At 50.3% G+C, this 12,208-nt stretch overlaps 1 protein-coding gene across 1 annotated transcript in view; it reads left to right on the top strand.

Moving 5' to 3' along the window:
* Positions 1-12,208, top strand: part of LOC147706607 (uncharacterized) — a 740,422-nt gene that overhangs the window by 487,822 nt on the left and 240,392 nt on the right. Inside the window, 2 exon segments of the mRNA XM_086929638.1 lie at positions 8,917-9,504; positions 10,857-11,041. Coding sequence (XP_086785764.1) covers positions 8,917-9,504; positions 10,857-11,041 — 773 coding nt within the window.

The following is a 12,208-nucleotide window of genomic DNA, read 5'->3' as shown; positions in this document are numbered from 1 at the left end:
CCCGCTACAGCCTCCTGTCTTATCCCACTGGAGGTTTTTGAACTCTCAAAAAGAGATTAAGTCCAAATGTTGAAATCTTCACCACTGCTTTGACCCAAGCATCTCCGACGATGTTGCATCTTTTCTCAGAAACAGCCTGCAGCATTGACCTACTGAACTTTACCTTTTCAGAACATTTTGCTTGAAATTCTTCCAAGTCTGAAGGTAAGTGTTGACAAGGCCCAATTCTCTTTTTGTATCCGAACAATGCTCCAGCACGGTTGGACATATTTTTTTTAGTTTGTAGCAGTCATGCATGACTAGATGTGTGGAGTTGGCGCCTTGATCCTTTCAGCACGACTTGTTTGAAAAAAACATTACAAATTCATAACTATGTTTCTACTGGTTGGATTTTTGACATTTTGTCATAAATGTATTACATTTTACTCTATTTTTCCAAATTGGTGTGGGATATTTCTTGTGTTGTGTTTTCACTTTCTTACTGTTTGTTTGCGGCATAAATACTTTGAACATTGCAGAGCTCACATCCCAGTCTATCAACCACCCAATTTCTCACAGGTAACCACTGGGTCGCTTTACAACAAAATGTCCCTTTTGTTTTAGGTCCTCTCCAATGTCTGTTTACGAGGCTTGTTTATTATCGGCTGTACTGCACATCCTGAGAGTGGAGACCATTGTGTAGGATTTAGAAACCTATTCTGGGACCCAAGTAAGGCTCATCCGGTAACACAAGGATCTTTAATAAGCCTCATTCTCATGTAGGTGAGCATATCTACTGCGGTAAGATATCATCTAGTCTTGTATTAGTCTAGTGTGAGAAACTTCCCCTGTACATGGATATGATCCAATTGAGTTAAAGCTGTCCTGGTCAGTACCAGTATCAGCATCTGTTCAGCGGTGAGCATTATGTGCCAGAGGTCTTGCCAGTGAATAAATAAACAGGTTGCTGGATTTTAGGTTCAGAGCCATCCAATCCCAGCACATGGCTGCAATGATGAGAATCAATGAGGGTCACTGATGTCCTAGGTAAATAGACATATCAAGGTGGTGGTGCCTGCTTGCTTTCTCTCTGGGATGATATAAGGGAACCCATGGACTGGATGATACCAATGTCATGCGAAATGGCAGTGGTCTGCTAGATAATACATTTCTAGGGCTGGGACCTCAAACTCACCTCTCTCATAAAAGAGCATCAGAGGTTGTTTATCTGTTCACACTCACCTGCTCAACAATGTTTTAAGTTTGTGAATAACTTTTTGCTCAGATGTATAGGTATGTTCATAAACAGGTAAAGATCCTTTGGGAGCCCTACTAACCAAGCCAGCCAAGGAAAAATACAGTTTTATCCAGGGGTTTATCAGGTTTGTCAGTGTGTACACAGCTGGACTGTAACTCAGTCTGACGAGGACCACAATGCCTCTGTGAAGCATTACCACAAGATGTCTGACTGGTTCTTCCATCCATCAGAATGAAAATTGTAACTCAATATTGGTTGTTTTACCATTTAAGAGAAGCAGTTCAGTTTGACTCATTTAATAGATAAGCAGAAAAGTCTTAGATCTTCTCATCGCTGTTATCCCAGGGTGCACTCGCTGCAATCTGCCGCATAGAATTAGTGCAATTTGAACTGAGATTAGCTTGAATAATACTCAAGCTACCTGATTTTTGTGGCACCGGACTCCTGATGGCATTTAGATTATGACACACGCACAACAGGAAAAAAATATGCATAACATGAATAATCCCTGATGACGTCTTGGGGCAAGAGCAAGACACCGCATCAACGAAACATGGAACTTGGAAGTGAGCAAAGGAGCCATAAAGTTTGGACATATGACATCCATGAACTTTGAAATTTGAGAAATAATTTTCATATTATTCCATACAATTGTATGTGCTTAAAGATTTTGGTGTTAGAGCTTATCACCTCCCTTATCAAAAAGAAAAGTATAGTAGTACAAGAGTGTGAGTAACTTCTATAAGTGTTTCTAATCCTTCCGCGTGTGGCCATCAAAAATGGCGACTCTAGAGAATCACATGCTTTTCTGGATACAGAAGCACCACCATGACATGTAATTTGGGATTTAGGTAATGTAGTCTGGCAATCCACCAGACCCCTTTAAAAAAAACTTCACTAGCTCCCCATTCCCCAGCGCATGGCCTTCAAGACTGGTTGTATCATCTTCAAGTGCCTCCACAGCCCTGAGCCCTACATTTATTAAATGTCTCTTACCCAGGTACACCCCTTCCCGCAACCTCCGTTCCACCCACCTTCAACTTCTGACCACCACTACCTTCAAGCTAAAACGTCAGGGAGGTTGCAGGTTCGCTGCCTTGGCTCCCAGACCATGGAATTCCTCTCCACTAGTGATTCGAATATGTACCAAACTGCTGAGCTTCAGGAAAATTCTCAAGACATGGTTGTTTACGTAGGCCAACGCTTAACTCCTTCCATTGGTCCCGGCACACTCTAGAGCCAGCACCATGAAACCTTCTGGTGTACGTGTGCTATATAAGATATTGCTAACATAACATAATGTAGTACTGAACCACAGTGTGCAGAATAACAGAAGAGAATCTGTGTGAGACAAATCCGATTGCACAGTGAGGAATGTCTTCCATCAGTATGGACAGGGGCTTGTCAATGACCTTTGCTGGTATCCTATTGTGACAATGTGCGGTAGGATGCATATTTGCTTGGATCCTTACCTGGTTTAGGAAGCAATGAAATGGAAGCTTCTCATAACGAGGAAGGTGTCTCTCTCTCTCTGGTATGACTCATTCCCCAACATGTTCTTGATGGATATGCTCCAAGCAAGGAAGGTGGCTTGCCGTGTCCAAAATGCACGACATCGACCTCAAGTTGATGTGGTGCAAAATTGTTTTTATAGGCTGTATAAAACTCACACGATAGACTGTGGGAGACTGGAGCATTGGCTCCACCCAAAACTCTCAGTAGTGCCTTTAATCTCTTCCATCAATAGTGGCTCACTCAGGAGCTGCCTATGGCAGGTTGCCAAACAAACCAAGGTTATCTCATCGAGACGTTTCTCCTTTCGGTTGGGGGTCTCACCTACTCATGTTATGTTATGTTATGTTATGTTGTGTTATGTTATGTTAAGGCAACAGCTGCCCCAGCAAAGAGGCTTCCCGGCACTGCTAGATCTAAAAAGACAGATACCTGAGGCTAGCCAGAACATAGACGGGAGATCCTATGATGATGAAAAAAGAAAAGTTTTAATGGCTTTCCGAAAAGCCAGCAGGTTCTCTACTCTGCGGATATGGGCCAGCAGGGAGTTCCAAAGTTTAGCCGCCAACACCCGGAAAGAGCGACCGCCCATATGGCATAGTTTTGTTCGTGGCACACTCACCAGGTGTTGTCCCGATGAGCGCAAGCTACGCCGGGGAGCATACAAGGTCAGCAAAGGGCGCAACAAAGCTGGTCTCCCGGTTTTAAGGATTTTAAACGCCATGACAAGGGCTTTAAACTGGATCCGAGATGCGATCGGAAGCCAATGAAGCCTTCCAATCATTGCTCTGACAGCGCATCTACGAGGGAGCCCAATCAGAGTTCTCGCTGCCAAGTTTTGGACCCGTTGGAGTCGAAGGACCTCAGCTTTGTTGGCACCCATGAGCAGCACGCTGGCATAGTCCAAATGAGAGATAATCATGGCTGGAACAATGAGCTGACGTACTGTTGGCTCAAAATACTTTAGGATGGGTTTTAGGCCTCTTAACAGGCCCACACAAGTAGCTCATGAAGTGTATAGTCACAAATAGCAGTTGACACATTCTCAAATTATATCCTCACTGGGCATGAGTGTCTCTTCCGCTCTCCGTCTCTTTTTAATAAATGTTTACTGTGCCTCTCTCTCGTCAACAACCGAGCAAGGGTCTTACAAAATCTTTCACATTCACCCTCACCATACAGTCTCATCAATAATGATTTACCCATGTTTGCCACCTCGCTGTAAGCCACATCATGGTATTTCTGCAATAAATAATTCATTTCCTGACCATACACATCATGAACTATTCCTCCCATCCTTAGATACCAAAATCTTAATCCTGGTTTAGAGTTTGGTGGACGGGTTACTTCATCACAAATATGCCGGATATCCTGCCCCCCTCCCCCTTATTATGAGAGAGAATCAATGTAATTAAGCAGGGGAACCCCAAGTACATCCCTCCAGGGGCAAGTAGAAAGGACTAGAAATGGTGTCTCACAATCAGCCTGCCAATGGGGGTCACACACTACAGCACCATTGAAGAACCTCATGGCTCACCACACACCTCAGGAGCAGAATCAACTGGGGGAGTCATCTGTGTCTGCCCAACTCGGCAGGCGGGCTGTGGAGATGACCTAAGTCTCACTGGTGGCCCCTGTCATGGCCAGGCCTCCAAGGCTCAGTCATATGCATTTGCTACTTTGAGGCTTTACAACAGTGGTCCCTTCCAGTTCAGGTGGCTGTTGCCGGATAGTGAGTGAGGATGCGGCGCTCCAAGGTATACCACCATCTTGACTGCAGGTGAAAGCATGAGCCCTAATGTAAAATGTATATTAGGATTGTGAAGTGGTGATGCAAATATGAACATGCACTGGGGATCAGTCAGAAATTAGACAAATAAGCAAATTCAAAAAGGATTGTCAAGAGATTGTGAAAATCTGAACAATCACTAAATTAACAGTTAAGCTACAAGAACATAGACATGTCACATCGACACCAGCAGGGTGCCGGACAAACTGAAAAAGAAGTCTCTTGCATGCAGTCTCGTGGACTCTTCTATGCAGTGTCTGTCCTGCCCTAAGTCTTCTGTCTGCACCTTTGGATGCACAATCCGGCCACCTCTGCTGCAGCTGGGGCTCCTGAGCTCTGCTATACCTTGTGTTTCTGCACAGGTTTTACCTGCGCAATTGGGCGACAGACACGTTTTATTTTTACATTTGAATTCTGGAAACTCAAGGAAGGTTCTCGCAGTTTGCCAAAGACCTCTCCCATAATTCATGTCCTGAAATGTAGCCTAAACAAGAAGGCTACATTCATATTTATTCAATGATGCTTTACCTAACCATCATGGCTATCATTGTCTTCAGTTTCTGTAAGTAATTTTCTGTTTTCATAGTTATCTGAAGTGCAGGTCAGAATCTATTCTCATGTGGCAGTGCCATTGGAGCTCCTTCTTCTGCTGTGTTTGCAGTCACAGCTACAGATTGTATCCTCTCTATAGACATCTGGTCCTTTCATGTACCATAGTGTGGGATTAAGGTGGCTACCAAGGGCTCAAGAACCAAGGGACCAGATCTTCATGCCCACCTCCTGACCAGAGCTCATAGTCTGATACGCTAGTTATTATTCTTTACTGGTGTGGGACTCATTTTAATATTTTGTTACTGTCACTTCCTGCAAGGATATTCCTGATAGTGAGGGACAGAAAAAAATGATTCAAAAATAGGGTGGAGGGTCGGATTGCCCAAACCCCTGCAGACCGAGGGAGGAAGAGTTATGTCAATGGAGGTGATTTTACTCTGTCACCATAAAGTTGGTAGCCTGCTTGACTCAAAAGTGGACGGGTGACCCTAGAGTTTGGCAGACAGGGTACTCTGTACTCCCTGGCTGTTGCCACTGAGTACCTAAATCAGGCCATTTGTATCTAAGTTGCTGAACTTGGAACCGTACGACCTGGGTTCTCCGCTTAGCATTGGTACTTGGACAGCTTTGTTTATCTCTCTCTGCTTGAAATAGTAACAATGTGTTAAGGCAGAAAGGTCAAATGTTATTATGTGTATGTAAATTACAAGTAATACACTGTCATTAAGTTGTTTCACTATTTAAAAATCACCTTCATCACTACTTGATGGATTTATAATAATAATAATCCTGTATTTGTCAAGTGCACAGCTACCCATAAGTTTCCCGGTGCTGGGGGCCGTCTGGAAGATTGAGCAAGCTATTGCCCAGAATCACATGGTGCTTGGCAGACCCCTGCCGCCGACGTCGGGGATTGAACCATGATCCCCAGCGTCCAGTGTCAGTCGCTCCTGCCACTGGTATAAGTGGATTAGGGGCTGGAGAGAACGACTCTCTCTATGGTGCCCCCTCCACAGAGAGGAAGATAGTAGAATGTGGGGGGCATATTATCAAGGGGCAGCGATAATATTATCGCCGCTTTAGAGTCAGTTTTCGGGCGAAAAGTGGCAATAGTTTTATTGCATTAGCAAAAAGGACACGCTAGCGCGTGTTTCCTTGCCTGCGCACCAGTTATCAGCATGCCTCGCATCGCATCGTTAATGAGATGCAAAGGAGGCGTGCCTGACAAAACTTAATGGGAAAATATCGCTAACCCAGCTTCGCGATATTATCAACGAGGGGTTGCGATATTTGAAATCACATTAACTATGCCTTAACGCAGGTATTTAACGTCTGTTAAATTCCTAACTAAGGCATACCTAACATGGGAGGTGGATTGTGGGGCTAAAGCCACAGGGACTTATCATCAAGTTATCGCCGTTTTCCATGGGACATCCTTGGAAAACCAGCGATGTTCCATGGAAAACCCCGCTATCACTGGAATATTTATCGCCATAGCGCTAAGCGTCGATAATACAGCGCTAGCTTGGCAATATATTCCAGCGATAGCCGGTTATAATTTAAACTGCGCTAAGCGCGCTCACCGATAATTATCGCTGGGGCTTCATAATATTCCCCCACGTCATCTCTTCGCCAGCGAGAGAGGCAATCTTATAACAGAACTCCTATCCAAAGGATGCAGCCCTGTAGAACAAAGTTTAAGAAGAAACTGCTGGGGCGTGGCTTACCAGGCGATGTGAGCAGACGTGATCTGGTGGGGCTCCCGCTGTCACCCACCATCAATAGCAATTTAAGCGGAGCTGAGGGGCCCTGAAATCGCCCCCCGGGAATCACCGAGGCTGTCGGTGTGACAGGAGGCAGCGGACGAGTTGAAATCCCCTTGGGAGGCAGCTGGTCCACGAAGATCGGCGGAGCTGGGTGACAGGCCTGGTGCAGCGACCCACCATCTTGGGAGCCCCTGGCAGAGCAGGGCCCGCGCTTGGCGATCGGACGGCGAGCCCTGGTGAGTGCGTGACGAGTGCGGGCCCCGGGGCGCATTACGAAGATCTGGCTGTCGGGTGCCCGTGGATGCACCCTGGACCCCCCGAAGAGTTGCCGGTGAGCGGGGATTGCGGAGCCCGGTCGTGGGCCTGAGAAGGTATCCCGCCATTTTATACGCCTCGGAGGAGTGAGACCTGTAACGGAGGGCTGAGCTCCTAGGCCCTCCTATAACGGGAGCAGCGACCCTCCCTGAGGCATGGCGAGGCAAGGAAACTGCCCCGGATTGTGTGGCAGTGAGCCAATTGTGGCAAGACCAGCGGAGGAATCATTCCAGTGCCCTGAAATCCTCTACAGTGCAAAGCAGGGTCCGCGACCTGCGGGCAGTTGGCGGGGGCGCTTGTAGTGCATGCAGAATCCGCCTCATTCCGGCAAAGTGGAGAGGAGGGGGTTAAAATCCAGGGAAGCAACCCAGAACTTCGGAGAAGGCGACCCGGTCCCGGGGGCCTGGGATCCAGAAACAGACGCGACCCGCCATTTTGAGGGCTAACGGGCGAGGAGCACGCGTGTCGGGGGGCAGCCTATGGACAGTGGCCCGAGGTGTGGCCCTGAAAGTGCGTGGTGGCTGGGCAGTCGGCCCCCCGCCACCGGGATACCTTGAGGCCTGGAAGGAGGCGGGCCTCAGAGGGGCTGATGGTGCGGCCTGAAGGAGCTTTCTCTGGGTGGTGAGCGACTGGTCCGCCCCTGGGATATCAAAGGCTGCCTACGGGTCGCAGTGAAGAGACTCGGCGGCGCAACCAACAAAGCGGCCCTCGACAGGACTGGGCCTGAGATTTGAGGCGGCAGGCATATGCTGTGGGCGAGGCCCGGCTCTCCGGTGAGACACTGAAGCGGGTAACAGACTTGGCACAGCACCAGACTCCAGGGTGAGCGGAACTGGTCCGGGGAGCAGGGCGGCAGTGGAAAGCGCAGCCCGCCATTTTTTGGATGTGGGGATTGCCGTGAGAGGCCCAGCGCTGTGAGCAACGGACCTTTGGGTGGGGAGGGTGTGGACAGCCTTTCACCCTTTATGTGTACCCCCTGCGCCTTGGGTGGCTAGCTGGACAGTAGGGTGCTTGGTGCGGTGTGGGGGCTTGCTGTAGGGGCCTGGAATACTTATTCAGACAACTTCGCTTCTCCCACCATTTGAGATTTGCGCGCCCACAGTGGAGTTTGGCGCGACGGCTTGAGGAAATAGCGGCGTGGACTGCAGTTTAAAAGTAGGGGTGTGCTAACTTTCGACTGGGTGCCTTTGAAGGGGACATTGCTGGTGAAGCCGCGGAGGCCTTCTTTAGCTGTGTAGTGGCCGGTCTAAGCTCACAATTGCCCTTGAATACCCCTGGGTTAGACGGCGACAGGGGAGGGGCGTGTTCTTGTGCTCCAGGGCAGGCATTAACGTCAGTGTTCTGTGCTGTACCCCAGCCCCTGCCCTCACAATGTTGATAGCCCAGGCTCCTGAAAGCAGAACTGGTGATCCCAGCACGTAGCCTTGAGCCCCGTGGGTGGATGGGAGGATATGTTTGGGTACTATAGAGTGGAGGAGCTAGGGAGCGAGTGCAGGCCTTCGCTTGGTTCTTTGACTGGCGCCCCGTGACCTGGCCCACTCCCCGTGGTGTTGTGGAGATCACTCGTAACTCTTGGCTGGGAGTGAGTGAAGCTGGCAATGACGCGCTTCAACAAAGGGAACAAAGCCGACCCGACTGCAGCCCCCAGGGACAATACTGTCGTGGCAATGTGGGGAAAGGTGGGGGCGCCTGCTGCAGGTGAAAGTTCATCCCAGACCGCTGGAGACTCCCCACCGGTCACTCAGACATTTATGACCACTTTCATGTCGGAACTGAAAATGAAAATAGGATCTCTGCGGACCGAGGTGGACACATGTGTGAAAGAACTGCGGAAGGAGGTCACGGACCTTGGGGACCGAGTAGATGGGCTGGAAAGGACGATGGACACGCGCACGGAGGACCAGGAACACCTATGGCAGCGTCTGGCGGCGCTTGAGGAGCAGAATATTGAGATCCAAGTAAAGCAGGAGGACTTAGAGAACAGAAGCCACTGCAATAAACTCCGTACTCGGGGGGTTCCTCTTGGAGAAGAAGGGGAGGACATCATAGGATATGTGGCACAGCTCCTGCACGAGGTCTGGGGGGATGAGAATGCCTCTCCACCGGCTTTGGATCGGGCCCATCGTGTATCCGGACCCGCGGGTAGGCCGGGGCTCCTACCGGACATTTGGACTAGGGTCCATTTCTTCGCCGAAAAGGAGGCAATCTGGAAAAAAGGGCGAGACAAACCGGACCTGCGATACAAGGGGCACAAGATTCAGATGTTTCAAGATCTGGCGCCCAGCACCCTGAAGAGGAGACAAGCGTTTCGACCAGTGACAAAAAACTGCGCAGTAAGGGCATCGCCTACCAATGGGGTTATCCATTTGCGCTCATATTTCAGTGGGAATCCAAGCGCTGAATCATACGGTCCTATACGGATGCGGCGCAACTCATCCGCCTATCAGCAACACCGCCGGCGAGCCCATCTCAGCCCCGTAGGCAGGAAAGGATACCGGCTGGACCATCCTGGACTACAGTGCATAGGCAGCATTGTATGTCTCCCAAGACTGAGCGTTCACCCTCTCAGACCAAACAGGACATCATAGCTCATATCCGATCCCTTGAAGGGGATAAAGAAGAGTCCGGCGGGTGATCCCCATACCATGAAATACGGGGTGTCTGCTTATTACCTCCTGGAGGGGAGGCTTCACACCTTGCGAGTGCATGCCCACTGTGAGTGTGCGGGATGACTATTAAGAGGGCGCGGATGACTCACGACAAGACCCTAGCATAGCAGTAAACACGCCTGGCCCTTTGAAGGTCCTAACGCTCAACTTGAAGGGCCTTAACTCACCCAATAAGCGTAAGCAGGCGTGGCACTATCTCCTTCAACAGAACCCAGACATCATATTCCTACAAGAGACGCATCTCTTGCAAGCTGACACCGCGCGCATGGCACATCCTAGGTACCCTCTTCAGTTGTGGGCTGCAGCGGACACAAAGACAGCAGGAGTGGCGATACTGTGTAGGGCTGGCATCAGGCGGGGAAGCAACAGGCCCTTTAGAGGTGGTGATGGGCGCTTCCGTAGAGTGGGTGTGGAGGTTGGGCGCCGCCGCTTCACTCTGTGTAATATTTATGCCCCTAACCAGGCGCAAGACCGCTACCTTCGAGACCTTTTAAGGGAGCGGGTGCCACGGGGAGGCCCCTCGCTCATCCTAGGGGGGGACCTTAACCTGGTCTGGAGCCCTGAGATGGACCGGAGTGAGGGCTCCTTCAGTGGTGCGGGAGCAATGTTCTCAGCGCTGCGCCAGCAGATAACGGATTTAGGGCTGTTTGATGTGTGGCGTTACTTCTCCCCAGACAAGAGGGAGTACTTGTTCTACTCACATGCACACCGATCCTATTCTCTCATCGATTATTTATTTATCTCTCATGATCTCTTCCGCGATGCCCTCGGGGTCACTATGTCCGATATCTTGCTCTCCGATCACGCCCATGTTGAGTTACTCCTGCAGGACCCGGCCGCTTGCCCTGCGGAGGTGGTGTCTGCCGCCGAGTATCCTTCGGGATGCGGCAGACATGGAAGACATCAGGGGGGCCATTGTCTCCTATTTCAAGTGTAATGGCCTGCCTGAGACGCCCTTTCCAGTGGTCTGGGACGCCTTCAAGGCCACGATACGGGGGCACATTACTTCCCTCTAGATCTCGCGGACACGCGAGGCACGAGCGATGGAGGACAAGCTGACGGGAGACATAAAGAAGGCGGAGCTGAAGGATCAGGACTGTCCTACCCTGCGGTCGAGACGGCAGCTGGCTAATCTTAGAGGGCAGCTCCGGATGTTACGCACAAATAGAGCGGAGAAATCCCTCTTGACATTAAAGCAGAGGTACTTCGAGGGAGGGGACAAGGTGGGGAGGCTACTGGCGAGGAGGCTGAGAGCCCGTGCCGCTAAAGCGCATATAGCCAACGTTCAATTGCCGAATGGGAATAGAGTCATGGCAGAGAAGGATAAATGTCAGGCTTTCAGGGACTATTATGTGGCACTGTATAAGGAGGAGTAACCGCCTCCGGAGCTGGTGGAGGAAGTGTTAGGTCAGTATGGTGGAACGACGCTACATCCCCATTATGCGAGGCTAATGGAGGAACCGATCACACAGGAGGAGGTAGCATCAGCCATCCGAGAGCCCCCCTGGGGAAAACTCCGGGACCTGATGAGCTCCATCTCTCCTTCTATCGCATGTTTCAGGCGCAGCGCGGACCCCACCTTCTCCGGCTCTATAACTCCTTTACGGATGAGAAGGGACCGTCCCGTGATATGGGATTGGCGGAAATCGCCTTAATCCTAAAGCCTGGGAAAGACCCTAAAATGTGAGAGTCCTACCACCCGATTGCTTTACTAAACACTGACTTAAAAATATACACCAAGTTCCTGGCGAAGCGATTGAATCCCCATATGCCGGGCTTGATAGACCCAGACCAGGTGGGTTTCATCCGCAACCGACAGGGGGCAGACAACGTGCGCAGGGTTGCACACCTTGTGGGGTAGGCTCACCACTGGAGGACCCCAGCCTGCCTTCTCTCGTTAGACGCGGAAAAGGCGTTCAACCGGGTGGACTGGTCCTTCCTAAGGGCGGTGCTACATAAGATAGGTCTCGGCCAGAAGATGATCACTAGGATCAAGGCGCCGTACCTAGCGCCACAGGCCAGAATCCGAGTCAACGGGCAGCTCACGGAGCCGTTCAACATCGGTAGGGGAACCAGACAGGGCTGCCCGCTCTCGCCCCAATTATTTGCCCTAGCAATAGAGCCGCTAGCGGATATGGTTCGTCGGACCCCTAACATCCATGGTATCCCCCTAGGCGGCCAAGATCACAAAGTAGCGCTCTTTGCGGATGGCCTTATCCTTACACTCACAAAGCCCCGAGAATCCCTGCCGGCAGTGCACTCAGCCTTGTGCCTCTTTGAGCGTGTCTCTGGCCTGAGAATCAACCACAATAAGTCCTGGGCCCTCAACCTTACCATCCCGAAGACAGAAATCCCTCATCTGGAGCAG

Source organism: Lissotriton vulgaris, chromosome 7, assembly GCF_964263255.1.
Source record: "Lissotriton vulgaris chromosome 7, aLisVul1.2, whole genome shotgun sequence".
In the NCBI taxonomy this organism is placed as follows: Eukaryota; Metazoa; Chordata; class Amphibia; order Caudata; family Salamandridae; genus Lissotriton; species Lissotriton vulgaris.
This window is presented reverse-complemented; position numbering and strand designations above follow the sequence as displayed.